The 16,375-nt window shown below is 46.1% G+C and overlaps 1 protein-coding gene across 2 annotated transcripts; it reads right to left on the reverse strand.

The window, feature by feature from the left end:
* Nucleotides 1–471: 471 nt before the first annotated feature.
* Nucleotides 472–10,131, reverse strand: ZNF3 (zinc finger protein 3). Of its 2 annotated transcripts, none has more exons than XM_089895704.1 (6): nt 9,925–10,131; nt 8,667–8,795; nt 5,815–5,901; nt 4,811–4,902; nt 4,394–4,520; nt 472–2,680 (listed from the first exon to the last, which is right to left on the reverse strand). In XM_089895704.1, the coding sequence occupies exons 3-6, from the start codon at nt 5,867–5,869 to the stop codon at nt 1,611–1,613; spliced, it is 1,344 nt and encodes a 447-aa protein (XP_089751830.1). In that variant the 5' UTR covers nt 5,870–5,901; nt 8,667–8,795; nt 9,925–10,131; the 3' UTR covers nt 472–1,610. The 2 variants fall into 2 exon arrangements, with proteins under 2 accessions (XP_089751830.1, XP_022443560.1); XM_022587852.3 differs by having other exon boundaries at nt 5,815–5,951; nt 9,925–10,130.
* Between the last annotated feature and the right edge of the window lie 6,244 nt (nt 10,132–16,375).

Below are 16,375 nucleotides of genomic sequence, written 5' to 3' on the forward strand. Positions count from 1 at the left end.
AGCCATGCCGCTTGTGGGATCTTAGCTCCCCAACCAGGGATGGAACCCGGGGCCCTGGCAATAAGAGCACCGAGTCCCAACCACTGGGCCACTAGGGAATTCCCTCAATATGCCTACTGTTACCCAACAACCAAGTATGCTCTTGTCAAGAACCCCATACTCAGAAACACCTTTCTAGTTTTGGTTGCTGGTGTTAAGTATTGTGCAACACAGAATGCCATGCAGCACATGAAATCCTAAAGGTGGGTACGAATGTGTAAGCGGCTGTGTAAATGAGATAGTCTGTGGCAGTGTGTAGAGGAAAGGACAGAGTCAAGGGAGAGAGGTCACAGATTTGAGACTAGAAGACAAATAGCTGTCTGTAACAAGTTTTAAAGATTAATTTTTAAAGATTCCATTTACAGTCACTAATGTTTCTTGTTTAAACCGAAATAAATTTGGCCCCTGCACAAAAACACACTCCATCTGTCCTTCTGAAAAACTATTCTGTTTAATAGTGCATTTGATTTATGCTACAGGATGAGCAGGATTTGGAAAATATAATGAAAGGTCATCCCTTCCGCTGGGAAAACTCGGAGAGCTCCATCCTAAGCCAGCAAGGAGCCCTGATGCCAGGCTCAGACCCGAGCTTCCTCCTCTGGGCTGTGCTCTCTGCATTCACACTTGGCTGTTGAAGTCAGAGGTGGGGTCGGGAGAGGTCGGGCTGCTGGGGCCAGATGTCAGAGGTCATTGGTATAAGAGGGCAGGGCAAGCTGGCTGAGCGAGATCCTAAAAGTGTCCTTAGTTGTTAGGGGTTTAGATTAAATCACTTTCCATCACAGGAGTGGCAGGAGGAATAGGGAGAGGAGAGGGGAGGGAATGAGACAGAGGCCAGTGCTAAATGCTTTTGATCCTTTCCCTCATGTTAGACTCACCGTCACAAAAGGGAAGAGTGAGTTCTCCACCCATATCGTCAGACTGCTCTTGGAAACTTGGTCTTGCTGCTCTAAGAGCCCTGAAGGATATACAGTCACTACAGAAAACCTCTCTTGGGGTCTTCCCCCATGCCCAACAAAACAACAAATCCCTCAGCACCAGATTCCCATAATTAATGAAGTCATGAAACAAAATAGCACATTCCTTATCAAAATTTAAAGCTGGATTAGAAGCAGTGGCTTTGAAATACAGCCTCCATTTCCCCTTTCTAGGAAAAACATGACCAAGAACATTCTTTCCACTTTCTTCTGTGCTGACTATGCTGATTCCAATTAGAGGAATCCTTGGAATTTTATTCCTATTGTGCTTCCATCCCCACCTTGGAAATGGTGTGAGAAAAATGGTCTAGTGCAAACTCCCTTCCCAAATGGAAGGAGACTGGTCCCAGAGCTTCCCTCTACTCCCAGCACTTAATCTGCTGCTTGCACCCTAATTTTTCAAGGCTGGTGTCATTCCTGGGAAAACTGACTAGGTTGCTAACCACTGTGCCAGGATGATTTGCCCAATATGCCCCATTCTCTAAGGCGAAAGGATGGAGTCGGAAGGGACACGTCCCAAATTGTTCATACTTATATAGTAAGGCAGGAGCTCTTGAAACTCAGAGGAAGTGAGGAAAACAGGCGTGTGGCTCTCTTTCACGTAGACTCTCTGATATTTAATTCAGCAGTAACTCGGAGAGAACTTTTGCTCACTCCCATTACATTCAAAGGCTTCTCTCCAGTGTGAATTCTCTGGTGGCGAACAAGAGCTGAGCTGTACCTAAAGGCTTTCCCACACTCACTACATTCATAGGGATTCTCCCCTGTGTGGATTCTTTGATGCTGAATAAGGCCTGAGCTATAGGTAAACTTCCCTCCACATTCCATACATTCATAGGGCTTCTCTCCAGTGTGGATCCTCTGGTGCTGATAGAGGTGTGAGCTCTGGCTGAAGGCCTTCCCACACTCGTTACATTCATAGGGCTTCTCTCCAGTGTGGATTCTCTGGTGATGAATAAGGGTGGAGCTCCTGCTGAAGGCCTTCCCACACTCGTTACAAGCATAGGGTTTCTCTCCAGTGTGGATTCTCTGGTGGTGAGTGAGGGTGGAGCTCCAGCTAAAGGTTTTCCCACACTCATTACATTCATAGGGTTTCTCTCCAGTGTGGATCCTCCGGTGGAGAATGAGAGCAGAGCTGCAACTGAAGGTCTTCCCACAGTCGTTACATTCATAAGGTTTCTCCCCAGTGTGGATCCTCTGATGCTGAATAAGATGTGAGCTCTGGCTGAAGGCCTTCCCACACTCACTACATTCATAGGGTTTCTCCCCGGTGTGGATTCTCTGATGCTGAATAAGGTCTGAAGTTCGATTAAAGCTCTTGCTACATTCATCACACTTATGGGGTCTGTCCCCCACAGGAAGTCTCTGCTGGGAAATAAGGTTGGAACTCACAGTGAAGCTATTCCCCAGATCGCTGTATTTCTCACTTCTCCCTCCCATGGGGGTTCGCTTTTCCTCAACTGTCACTTGACCAAAATCCTGTATCTTCCTATTCAGTCTCTCTCCAGAGGAGCTCCCCAGCTGCCTCTTCAGACTGACTTCTTGTTCATAGGCTTCTTCAAACTTAAGACCCTGAGAAATATCCTTTTGGAATCTTCCCAATAGCACCCCGTGTGATCCTGTATCTTCAGAAATTTCTGGATCATGTTCAGTTCTGGTCTCACCATCTGGCACAATGCAAAACACAAATGTCACTTGTTCTTTGTGGGAAGAAGAATCAAAACCAGAGACAGTATAATCACATAATGTTCACAGGCTAAAAGCACATGACTCTTATCTGTGTGCAAAGAGGCCTACCCAGGCTGTACGTAGCTAAGGCAGAATAAGAGAACCGGGCCAAGGAAACAGGGAAGGAGAAAGGCAGGAAGAAAAATCGAGAAAAGAGGTGGAGCTGGAAGTGTAGAGAAAGTTGGATCAGGCAGAGGCAGGGAACCAAAAACAGAAGAGACAGGACATACGGTTTAATGAAGTGACAAAGTCCTAGAGGTCAGAGACTGAAGATAACCTGGGAGATGGTGACTGCAGAACAGTTAGAGGATGAAGTGGGGAGCAGGTACAAGAAACTAACCACAGACGGTGTGGAGAAAAGTGGGAAGGTGATGAATACAAAGCGACAAGGGTGAAGCCCTGTAGCCCCAGGAGAAAAGGACACTCGGGTCTGTAGTTGTGGCACCTATATGCCAAGTCCATGGAAACAGGCCTGAGACAGAGGTCAGTCCATCTCTGGGCCCCAGGCCTAGAAAGCTGTGCTACGATGTGAGGCTATGTCAACAGTTTCCAGGTTTGCCTTCACTATTTTCACTGCTCTGGGGTTTTGAAGGGAACTTCAGGCACAGAGGACAAGGGTAAAGGGTCCAGACTGTTAGCATTTTTAGTCTGTCAACATTGTAAGAGTAAAGGCAGGGCAGTGAGTGTTAGGGAAAGAAAGAGCTGTTATCTCCCTCACCTGAACAGGTACCTCTCAGGACCTCTCTGCTCAGTGCCCTTCAAACCCAGGACCCTCGGCTCTTCCTCTCACTGCAGCCCAGAGATCATGTCAAAATTCAGAAATGGGAATCCTGCTCACAGGGAAAGACATGGGACAAGGTTTATCCTGTTCATACCAAATGGCCCCAGAGCTCAATCCCAGACCCCGGATCTGCAGGGGACAGAGAGGAAATGCATGGGGAGTTCTCAAATGGGAGTCAGGAAGACCCGCTGGTCTTGCCCAGGAGAATGTCCTCACTGAAAGCAGGCGAGGGTAAAGGAATGAAGAGTCCACAGACGACAGGTTAAGAAGCTAACTGCTCCCTAACGCAAGTTGAAATTTCTACAAGAGCAGCAGTTACACTAGGTCCATCCACAAATCAACAGATCCCTAAAGGAAGTCCGACAGAGAAGGGGAGGAGCTAGACAGAGTTCCAGAATGTTCACTTGGGCACTGAGCAGTACCTCACATGTTTAGGGATCCCAATATGTAATATTTTGGGAAAATCTCTGGGTTATATGTTAATGTTAAGTCCTAAGAATAACATGGAAAAAAGTGCCAGATTTAAAAAGAAGTATAGAATGAAAAGGCCAGGGCTCGAGTCCTGCCAGTCACTAGCAATATGACCGTATGCAAAGCATAAGATCTCTGAGCTCTCTTTCCTCGCCTATAAATGAGGCTAATTCCAGCGACCTCAACAGCTGCATCACTGTGAGGATTAAATGAGAGAGTATCTATGAACACTCTTTATGAACTGCAAATTACTGTACAAATGGGAGTTGCTACTATTGTTAGAATTTTCTGAGACTAAGTCAGTCCTTAGCTAATGATTTTCAGTGACTCAACTATTACTAGCAAACAAGGAGGCAGAGAAATGGCAAGGGAGTTTTACTGAGGAAGCATCACTCCTTACCCAGGGAGAACACGTTCCCGTAATTCTCCAGCATCACATCCCTATAGAGGTCCCTCTGAGCAGGCTCCAAACGCTTCCACTCCTTCCGGATGAAATACACAGCCACGTCCTCAAAGGTCACCAACTCCTGAAACAACATGTTCTCCCGTGCAATTTCAGGCTGCAGGATGGGACTGGCAGAGCCAAAAGCTAATTCGGGATGGGGCTGAATAACGCATATTGGGAAGCGGGAGAGGAGGTCAGAGTGGAGGAGGAGAGAAGAGAGTCTGAGATAAAGCGAAGTTCCACTGTGTAGCAGGAAACGCCCACAGTCCTGATAGAGGGAATCGTAGGTTCAGGGCACGGAATGGGATGTTGCTACACAAAAAGCTTCTGCAAAATGGGAAGGGAAAGAAGGATAAGAAAAGCACAGCTTACCTGGGCCTTGGCCTTTAGCAGTGCAGCTGCCAACATCTCATCCCCCAGACTGTCCTTGTCGGAAAATGCAGGAACTTTTGAGGAAGGAAGAGCTGAGGACAATTAAAGGGTCCATGAGTCAGTCGATCTGCACTCGAGCCTCTCGACCTACAGAGAACTCACAGGTCCTGGGACAACCAAGGACCCACCCCCTCTTACATTTCTAAGTTCACTCCTTCTGCAGCTACAGAAGGTGCTTACACTTACGGCCAGCACGCTCAGCGTGGGCCTTCCTGCCTGAGGAAAGACGCCCAAAGCCCTGGTGACCCAGGCTCTCTGGTCTGCCCCAGGTCCTTTCCTTTCTTTCCACTCTACTCTCCATGACATCTGCCCAGAACTACTGTTAGTGATTCGTGTATTCTCGTCCATCCTCCCAAGCCTGGCCAGAAACAGCTATCCTGTTCATGTCCCTTCCATCATTCTCCACATCTCAAACTCCTGGACAAAATTCTTGACCAGAGGAAAACGGGCTTCATCTCAGCCCTGACTGAAGACACAATGCCCACAACTGTTCTCTTTTTCTCTATCCCCAGATCAAATCTACACACTACAAATGTCTCCTGTTATCTGTGCTTGATTGTACATCTTTTCCTGTAATTCTTTTTTTTTATTATTTATTTGGCTCCGCCAGGTCTTTGTTGCGGTATGCGGGATCTTTAGTTGTGGCATGCGGACTTCTTAGCTGTGGCATGCGGACTCTAGTTCCCTGACCAAGGATCGACCCGGGCCCCCTGCATTGGGAGCAAGGAGTCTTATCCACTGCGCCACCAGGGAAGTTCCAAGCTATACTTAACTAATGGCTTCATTCCGCCTTTCCCCACTAGGCGGGGAGCTAGTGAAAGGCAAGGACTATGTCCTATCCAGTCTGGATTCCAGAAATTAGCCCAGCACTTGGTGAATGAGGGATTTCAACAGGTGATTGCTGAATGGCTGAATAAAAAGACGAGGGAACGCTGATTCCTTACCACTCTCAAGCAGGGCCTGAGGTTCCTGAGATACTCGATCAGCCTGAGTTTCCATGGGTCGGGCTTGAAGCTTGGATCTCTGGTCTCCTATTTGCAGAGCCAGCAAGAAGCAGGTTTTGAATGAGAATGAGGAAGCACTGTAGAAGGAAAAGTTCAAGGTTCAAAGATAATTTTATATATATATATATATATATTTTTAATTTTATTTATTTTTGGCTGCATTGGGTCTTCGTTGCTGCGCATGGGCTTTCTCTAGTTGTGGCAAGCGGGGCTACTCTTTGTTGGATGTGTGCGGGCTTCTCGTTGAGGTGGCTTCTCTTATTGTGGAGCACGGGCTCTAGATGTGCGGGCTTAAGTAGTTGCAGCACGTGTGCTCAGTAGTTGTGGCTCGGCGGGCTCTAGAGCGCAGGCTCAGTAGTTGTGGTCCACGGGCTTAGTTGCTCTGCAGCATGTGGGATCTTCCTGGACCAGGGCTCGAACCCATGTCCCCTGCATTGGCAGGCGGATTCCTAACCACTGCGCCACCAAGCAAGTCCCAAAGATAATTTTTAAAAACCCTCTTGAATACAGACAGAGGGGAACTAGCATTTCAGTTAGTACCAAAACAGCAAAGAGGAAATGCAGCAACTGGGATTAGTCTTTTAGGTCAAAGTTCCTGGGCGACATCCCACTTTAGGCTCCCCCCCCAACACTGAGTGATATTTCTAACAACAAAAAATGGGGAACATGGGTGCCAAATGATGCCATTAGCAGAATGAAATATGAAGCAACTACTCAAATGAAAAATATTAAAGTGAAAAAGAGTGTCACACACAGAGTGCAAAATGTAAGTATCATATCAACTTTTAAGAATACTTGGAATAATGGATAATGCTAATGTATACATATTTTTTATTTTATTTTTGGCTGCACTGGGTCTTTGTTGCTGCACGCGGGCTTTTCTCTAGTTGAGGCGCGCAGGGGCTACTCTTCATTGCGGTGTACGGGCTTCTCATTGCGGTGGCTTCTTTTATTGCGGACCATGGGCTGTAGGCGCACGGGCTTCAGTAGTTGTGGTGCGCGGGCTCAGCAGTTGAGGCTTGCAGACCCTAGAGCGCAGGCTCAGTAGTTGTGGCGCACGGGCTTAGTTGCTCCACAGCATGTGGGATCTTCCCGGACCAGGGCTCGAACCCGTGTCCCCTGAATTGGCAGGCGGGTTCTTAACCACTGCACCACCAGGGAAGCCCTATACAGATTTTTCAAAAAACCCTCATAAATGTTAGAATTAGTAGAAGAAAAAGAAATTTACTGTGGTAAGTTTCTAGCTGTTATATTAAATGTAGATGCTATCCTTGGAGGAAGAGGGGCCATGAAAAAGCACCCAAATAACAGAGACCATGGGGGAGTTTCCGTAAGTTCTGTCTTAATTTAAAAACCCTGAGGAAACAATACCTGTCCCACAGAACCAGGGCAAATAGCTCAGATCTATTAAATTAAGATAAATTCAGGAACTCCTTGGCAATCTAGTGGTTAGGATTCGACGGTTTCACTGCTGTGGCCTGGGTTCAATCCTTGGTCAGGGAACTGATACCCCACAAGCTGTGTGGTGCGGCCAAAAAGCAAACAAAAAAAAAAGATAAGTTTTCTGCTTCCAGTCTCAGTCAAAGGTGGGATGTTATTGAAGGATTTAGTCCCTTTTTGTGGTCCTTGTGTCGTCTCATCACAGGGGTGGGTGTATATATTCGCCAGGTTCTGAGAGACTAATCCCAGTTGCTGTGTTTCCTCTCCCCAAGAAGGTAGCAGCCAACCTTCTTTTTTATCTCCCTTCTCTCATAAGAGATTTCCTTGGATCAGAATGTAAGTCCCTGAAGCAAGAACCAATGCTTTTTAAAAAGCATAGGATTATTTATTACTCCATTTTTGTCCCTACTAAGGTCCCCACTCCCCGGTTGCTGTTCTCTGTGGCTCCAGGAAATAAGATGTAACATTAGTACCTAGACTAAGGTTTGGATCTCAAGTACAAGTTTGTTTTTCACAACTGAACGCTGTGGCAAGAATCAACAGATGGAGCATAGGTGCCGCAGCTGCCAACACATCCTTACACTGAGGCAAGAACAGGGAAAACCCCTGGATTTTGTCTGCCTCCCTCTTTGTTCATTTGCTCGTGTAACAAACATTTGGTGAGTGCCAATTAACAGTGCAAAACACTACTGGAAGGAGTTAGAAAATCAGCAATGCAAAAGGTATTTGCTTCATCATTACAGACTACTGCATTCACATTAAGGCATAAAAAGGGGAGGGGCCCTAAGAGTTCAGAGAACTCTAGTCCTTGGGCAGCAAGGGGATGTAGAAGGCCCATCACCAGTGCCATTACACAGTGAAAAGCAATGAATCAGGCATAAGCCAGACCCACTGACAATCAAGGTGACACACCCTCTTGCCACCATCACCCTCTTGGCTGGGGCCCTTCAACTCTTTCTCAGAGCCAGCCATCTTTTTCTGTCAATGAACTTTACAATCTCCAGGATTGGTTATAAGCAGGCACCCCCAACAAATCCGCTCTCAGTCTAAACTCTCCTTTAGAAAAGAAGGGAAAGTCAGAGGCTCTGACTCCGGAGAAGAAAGCAACACTCCCTCCTCCCAGCTGGGTTAACCAAAGCTGGAACTCAAACGGATATTGTTGAGAACAAGTCCCCGGTGTCTGGATCAGTAAACAATATTTCCCATAGAAAGAAAAACCTCCATTGTGCCCCCAGAGCTTCAGGTCCTGGCAGGGCCCTTCCCCTGCTCCACTGCCAACCCCACTCTCTGGAGTGCGCCTGGGGACTGGGAAAGATGACCTGGCAGTGAGAACAAGTCATGGAAAGCTTTACCTCCTGGATTCTTTCCTTCCTTCTCTGGAGTTGGTCTCTAAAAGGCCAGAGTAGCAGTTACTGGGAACTTGGCAGCCTCTGTTCAAGTTCTTGGGAATTCTGACTTTAGTTGATGCCAATGCTGTAGGACTAAGGAAAAAAAAAAAAAAGGCATTTTAAATGTTTATGTAAACTTCACTTCTAATCTAGATATTTAGAGATAAGAGGAAAAGAGAGGGGACATATGCTAATAAATACTGATTAAGACCACAACTGGTATTTGTGTTGAACCCTTAGAGCTGAAACAGAAGTCAAGGTTCTCCAGGTCAACCTCCCACCCAGGGCAAGAAACACCTTCTCAAGTTCCTAAGGTTCTGGCGGCTAACTTGCTAGACACTCTCAGCCGCTTCAGCAGGGAGTCTGTCCCATTGCTGCACAGCTTAGCCATTAGAGAGGTCTTCGGACGCCCCTTGGACCTTCACCTCTCAGAGGCTTAGTGCCCTATGGACCTTCAATGATAGGATCTTCTCCTTCCACAAAATTCTCCACCAAACACCTGAAACCAACTGATGCCCACTCCACAAACTTCTCTTCTTGGGGATAAATATCTTCAGTTCCTCTAATTATCCCACAGACTTCAGGTTCAGCATCCTGCTTATCCTTTCCTGGAGTTTACACATGCCCTTCAGAATGGAAACACAGGTCGGTGTTCAGTCCCACTTGAAAAGCGAATCAAATCAGGGATCTATGACAACTGGAAATGGGACACAGTTGTACCACTCTACGAAAAAGACTCGATTTACTGGGCGCCAAGGGGATTATTCTGGAATCTGAAGAGTTTTAACTGCGCACACTTCGTTGAACTCATTCTCTGGTCCTCAGACCCAGCCCAGTAAAAAATCGACCCTCTCTCGTGCCGCGGGCGCGGATAACTGTAACTGTGTTAACATCAAATGAAAGCGTCTCGAGGAACGACCAAGTTAGGGTCGTTTTCATCAGCTGTTTTAAAGAGAGGAACGCCTATCCAGCCGTACCAGAACTTTAAAGTACTCGAGTTGGGCGCTGTCACAGAACCATAACCGCAGCCCCTTTCCTCCCGCGACGCAGGGCCCGCTGGGGGGCGGGGTCCCTGGGGAAGCGGAGTCAGGACCAGAGCCTCCCGGCACCCTGCCCCAGGAGGGCCTGGGGACCCCGCGGGCCGCAGCGGCACGGACACCACCCCTTCCCCGGCGACCACTGCCTCCGTCCCACCGAGAGCCCCGGGGGCGGCCGCACTCACCCTGGGGGCAGGGACGGGAGATTTGGGGGGCCGGACACCGACCAGGCCCCGGCGGACCCTGTCACAGACCCACACACCGGGGACAGAACAAAGAACGGAAGTTCCCTCCGTTTCGCTTCCGGGTCGGTCCTATTCACCACCACCACCACCTCCCCCGGTCCCCCCACATCCACTTGTTCCTTCTAGGAAAATGGAAGGTCTTCGCCTCTCGGTGGTTTGCTGATTGCGCGCAGGGCCCCAGCACCGACGCGACACTCCAGGCCTGCCGCACCGCCAGCCGCGCCCCCTGCTGGCCAGGCCGGGTGGGGCGCCGCGCACCTGGTCCTCAGGGCGCATGCTTGGCCGGGGCGCGGAAGGCGGGGCGCAGGGGGCTGAGTGGGACCTGGCTGCGCTCCCACGTGGTCTTCCGCGGGGCCGCCGAGGGCCGAGCCTTGCTCACCGTGTCCGAGGGATCTGAGTCCCAAGATGACACGCAGCAAACAGGAGGACGCTGGAAGGATTCAATATAGAACATTCACCCTTACTTGAAGTTTCCAAATAAACCAAGTTTATGCTTCCAAACAAACCAAGTTTTGTGTTTGTTTCATGTAAAAATGCCTCCTTTAAATTACTAAAATCTGAAGAAAACATTCCAGCCCATCAGAGAGTTCACATGAGCACAAAACCTGTACAAGGCAAGCAAGTAGAAAAGACTTGGGGAAGTTACCGATGTAGATCCATACAGATCGTAGAAAACTGGTGAAGCCCCATCACTGTGAAGAAGGTGTGAAACACGTGAAATGCTTGAGGGAATGAGGAGCGAGGCTACGTGGCTCACTCAGTTTCACTCACTTTTATGCCCTCACAGGAGGAATCCTGGTAGTGAGAGAATCAAGTCTTTCAGATGATATACAAAATGAACTCTTGTGATCTCCTGATTTCCCTTATGGCCCTGCCTCGCAGTTGATCTCAATTTTTTCTGCCTCCAATATTTATAGTGCACCCATTCAGCTCTGCAATGTAACAGACCTTACTCTCCTGGGACTTCACTCTAAGGACAGTAATCTAATCAATTCCAAGAAAATACGGTAAGTGCTAAGAAAAGGTGATGAAGAGCAGGACCCTGTCCAGAGGTGAGAAGACTTTCCAGCAGTGATACAGGCTGGTGAGGGGAAGAGAGAGTGTTATCTGCACAGGCAGCAGCTAGGGCAAAGTTCCCGAGGTATGAGAACAATTCACAGGTAACAAAACTTGAGGGTGGCCTGAGAGGTGCAGGTGTGTGACCCATCTCCAGTCCTTCCAGACCCCAGTGAGAATCTGAGCACATACTTGGAATAGCCAAGCCATTCAGTAGTCTCAGTTCCCCCGCTCACAAAGGCATTTTTTTCTTTTCCTCTTCTCAATACCTTATTCTTCCACTCCTCTCTCCAGGACAAGAACAGAGATGTAGGAGGAGGCAGTGGCAACGAGAGGAGGGAAGGGTGGAGCAGAGTGATGCTCCTCAAAGTGGGATTGTATGTTTTGTAAACGTTCACCTAATGACAGTCTTCAGGAAACAGCTCTTAGATTCCCAGCACCGTCAATCCGATCAACTCTATTACTCTGGGGCCTAGAAGTCAGTTTGCAGCCGCCTGGTTTAATTCCCAGCAAGTTCTCAAAAGCCCTGCTATTAATGCTTTTCTTGAGTCTGTGGACTTAGAAGTGCCATGAGTCACGGAGGGGATACCCAAGGCAGTCCATCAAGGTGGGGAAGAAAACACTTAAACTTCCATATAGCTTTAATTTGAAAGAAAGGAAAAAAAATAGAGTAAAAACTGTAAGCCTTGGTAAGCACAGCCACTGAGGCTTGATGGGCTCTGAGTAGGGTGTTCCTGACCTGGCTGGAGCCCGGGGCCCCCACCCGCCCCCACCCTGCCCCTTCCTGTCACCTGGGGCCAACGAAATGACCATTAAGAAGTGATGCCATGGGACTTCCCTGGTGGTCCGGTGGCTAAGGCTCTGCCCTCCCAATGCAGGGGGCCCGAGTTCCATCCCTGGTCAGGGAACTAGATCCCACATGCCACAACTAAGACCCAGCACAGCCAAATGAATAAATAAATATTAAAGTGATGAAACAGTCCATTTGTCCTAAAGTAAGCTGCAGCTGTGGCTTTGCAAACAGATTAGAACAAAATTATATCTATCTTGTTCTGTATCTCAGAAGAGACTTACACAAGAATTTATCTCTGAAGCCTAGAATTTGGCTTAGAATTGTTCATATCTCTATTTCCTCTTGAATCAGATTTGGTAAGTTAATTTCTTCTATGAATTTATCCGTTTCATCTAAAACCTCGAATCTTCTGGTATGATATTATTTGTAACATTATCTTATCTTTGAAGTATCTAATTTTGAGCAGTTTTCAAAGTATGTTCTGTGGACTATTTGGGTCCCTGCGACCAGGTGGTCTGGGAGATCAAAACTGTTTTCATAAGATAGATTTTTTTGTCTTTTTCACTGTGTTGACTTTGCAGTGATGCTACAAAAGTAATGGTGGGTGAAACTGCTAATGCCTAAGCATAAATTTCAGGTAATGGCACAAAATTGAACTATTATATTCTTCATTGCCATGCATTCATAGTTTTTTTAAAAATCCAGTTTCATTTAAGAATGTCCTTGATGAAGCAGTAAAAGTATTGATTTCATTTTAAAAATAATAAGCCTTATCAGAGGTCCATAGAAGGAAGGGTACTGGTGGCCGTATGTGGGTCTCATGTCAGACTGTAGTCGTTTTCAGACAAGGATATGAGGACCTGGGGGAGGGGGCATAGGGAAGGGGGAGGGTGGAGAACACACAAATCTTCCCAAAGAGTGTGAGGACACAGCCAGTTCTGAAAGAATCAATTCCCAGATCCTTCTTTCTTTTTCTTTTTAAGTTGTCTTAAACTAGTTTATTTAGGGGTTCCATTTTCACTCCTCAATAGATTTTATGTATTTCTCATATGCTTCTTCACTCATTAGGTCATCTAGTTCTGAAGGGTTACTGAGTGTCATCTTGATCAGCCAACCATCTTCATAACAAGATTTGTTGACAAATCCTGGATTTTCTGCTAGAGCTTCGTTCATTTCTGTTACGTCTCCTGATACAGGAGAATGGAGTTCACTAGCAGCTCTCACACTTTCCAAAGCACCAAATTCCTCGTTTGTTCAATTTTGTCCCAACTTCAGGCAGACTACAGTAAACAACATCTCCCAAAGCTTCCTGTGCAAAATTCCTGATTCCCTCGGTTCCCACATCGTTTTCTGTTGTTACCCATTCATGTTTGTGAATTTACGACCCGACAGCAGAGCCGGGCCAGTGTGCCACGGCGACAGAGACGGTGCACAGGCTGCAGACCTCGGCCCTGCACAGTCCCCACAGCTTTCAGTGCCATGTTTGCCCCATATCCTCATTTTCTATCTGTTCACGTTTAAAACTGCTCTCCTGGAAAGCATCCCGGTGGCCAGGGCACCCTCTTTCTCGGTCACCTTCCCCACCTGGCAGAAGATAGTCAGGCTTCTCGCCCCCAGATCTTGCAATGGTGCATTGCCCTCAGGGTGTCAAAACTTCTGGGGTACCAAACAAAAGGATTCTTTGGGAATCTTGCGGTCAATATTATTTTTGTTTATTATTGGAGTAAAATTGCTTTACAATGTTGTGTTAGTTTCTGCTGTACAATGAAGTGAATCAGCTATATGTATACCTACACCCCCTCCCTCCTACCCCCCCACCCATCCCACCCATCTAGGTGGTCACAGAGCACCAAGCTGAGCCCCCTGGGCTATACAGCAGTTTCCCACTAGCTATTTTACACATGGTAGTGTATATATGTCAATCCTAATCTCCCAATTTGTTCCACCCTCTCCTTCCCCCACTGTGTCCACACACCCATTCTCTACGTCTGCGTCTGTATTCCTGCCCTACACATAGGTTCATCTGTACCATTTTTCTAGATTCCATATATATGCGTTAATATGTGATACTTGTTTTTCTTTTTCTGGCTTACTTCACTCTGTATGACAGACTCTAAGTCCATCCACATCTCTACAAATGACCCAATTTCGTTCCTTTTTATGGCTGAGTAATATTCCATTGTATATATGTACCACATCTTCTTTATCCATTCATTTGTGCTTGGACATTTAGGTTGCTTCCATGTCCTGGCTATTGTAAATAGTGCTGCAATGAACATTGGGGTACATGTGTGCTTTTGAATTATGGTTTTCTCAGGGTATATGCCCAGTAGGGGGATTGCTGGTTCATATGGTAGTTCTATTTTTAGTTTTTTAAGGAACCTCCATACTGTTCTCCATAGTGGCTGTATCAATTTACATTCCCACCAACAGTGCGAAAGGGTTCCCTTTTCTCCACACCCTCTCCAGCATATATTGTTTGTAGATTTTTGATGATGGCCATTCTGACCGGTGTGAGGTGATACCTCACTGTAGTTTTGATTTGCATTTCTCTAATAACTAGTGATGTTGAGCATCTTTTCTTGTGCCTCTTGGCCATCTGTATGTCTTCCTTGGTGAAATGTCTATTTAGGTCTTCCACCCATTTTTTAATCGGGTTGTTTGTTTTTTTGATATTGAGTTCCATGAGCTGTCTGTATATTTTGGAGATTAATCCTTTGTCCTTTGCTTCATTGGCAAATATTTTCTCCCATTCTGAGGGTTGTCTTTTCATCTTGTTTATGGTTTCCTTTGCTGTGCAAAAGCTTTTAAGTTTCATTAGGTCCCATTTGTTTGTTTTTATTTTCATTACTCTAGGAGGTGGGTCAAAAAAGATCTTGCTGTGGTTTATGTCAAAGAGCATTTTTCCTATGTTTTCCTCTAAGAGTTTTATAGTGTCTGGCCTTACATTTAGGTCTTTAATTCATTTGGAGTTTATTTTTTGTGTATGGTGTTAGGTAGTGTTCTAATTTCATTCTTTTACATATAGCTGTCCAGTTTTCCCAGCACCACTTATTGAAGAGGCTGTCTTTTCTCCATTGTATGTTCTTGCCTTTGTCATAAATTAGGTGACCATATGTGTGTGGGTTTACCTCTGGGCTTTCTATCTTGTACCATTGGTCTATATTTCTGTTTTTGTGCCAGTACCATACTGTCTTGATTACTGTAGCTTTGTAGTATAGTTTGAAGTCAGGGAGCCTGATTCCCCCAGCTCTGTTTTTCTTTCTCAGGATTGCTTTGGCTATTTGGGGTCTTTTGTGTTTCTATACAAATTGTTAAATATTTTGTTCTAATTCTGTGAAGAATGCCGTTGGTAGTTTGATAGGGATTGCATTGAATCTGTAGATTGCTTTGGGTAATATAGTCATTTTCACAATATTGATTCTTGCAATCCAAGAACATGGTGTATTTCTCCATCCGTTTATGTCATCTTTGATTTCTTTCATCAGTGTTTTATAGTTTTCTGAATACAAGTCTTTTGCCTCCTTAGGTAGGTTTATTCCTAGGTATTTTATTCTTTTTCTTGGCACCCCAAAACTTCTGGGGTACCAAACAAAAGGATTCATTGGGAACCTGGCTGCCAATATCGAGTAGGTGAATAAGTCCTTTGTGATTCAAGTGATTTCCTATTATTTCCCTCCAAAAACAATGAGAGGAGGCCAAGGCCATCGCTGGTGATAGATCACAATATGATTTTGGCAGATAAAATTGACATTGCTATAACTATATTCCTTTCACCACTCATCTCACTTAAGTAGGGAATTCCCTGGCTGTCCAGTGGTTAGGACTCGGTGGTTTCACTGCCGGGGCCCAGGTTCCATCCCTGGTCGGGGAACTAAGATCCCACAAGCTGTGCGGGGCACAGCCTAAATAAATAAATTAATTAATTAAATTAAAAAACAAAAGTAGCAGGGCGATCAGCTCCGTGCTTTGTGATGACCTAGAGGGTGGGATAGGGAGGATGGGAGGGAGGCTCAAGAGGGAGGGGATATGGGGACATATGTATGCATATGGCTGATTCACTTTGGTGTAGAACAAAAACTAACACAGTATTGTGAAGCAGTTATACCTCAATAAAGATCTATTAAAAAAAAAAACCCAAAAGTAGTAATGACATAATATTTCATTCCGGTAATAAGTAATGCCCATCTATTGAGAAAAACAAGACAGTTCCCTCCATCTCACTGAGATAAATTCTAATAAAAATAATTTTTTGTTACTCATAGATCAGATCTGTTATACATTTCTTTTTTATTTTTAATATTTATTTAAGTTTTGGCTGCATCGAGTCTTAGTTGCAGCATACAGGATCTTTTGTTGCGGTGCACGGGCTTCTCTCTAGTTGTGACACACAGGGTCATTAGTTGCAGCAGGTGCATAGGCTCCAGAGCAAGGGGGCTCAGTAGTTGTGGCACTCGGGCTCTAGGGCGCAAGGGCTTAGTTGCTCTGTGGCATGTGGGATCTTAGTTCCCCAACCAGGGATAGAACCCAAGTCGTCTGCAT

The sequence above is a fragment of the Delphinapterus leucas genome, chromosome 15 (assembly GCF_059928025.1).
Source record: "Delphinapterus leucas isolate spDelLeu-1000000601 "Yukka" chromosome 15, BTC_Dleu_Yukka2, whole genome shotgun sequence".
Taxonomy (NCBI): domain Eukaryota; kingdom Metazoa; phylum Chordata; class Mammalia; order Artiodactyla; family Monodontidae; genus Delphinapterus; species Delphinapterus leucas.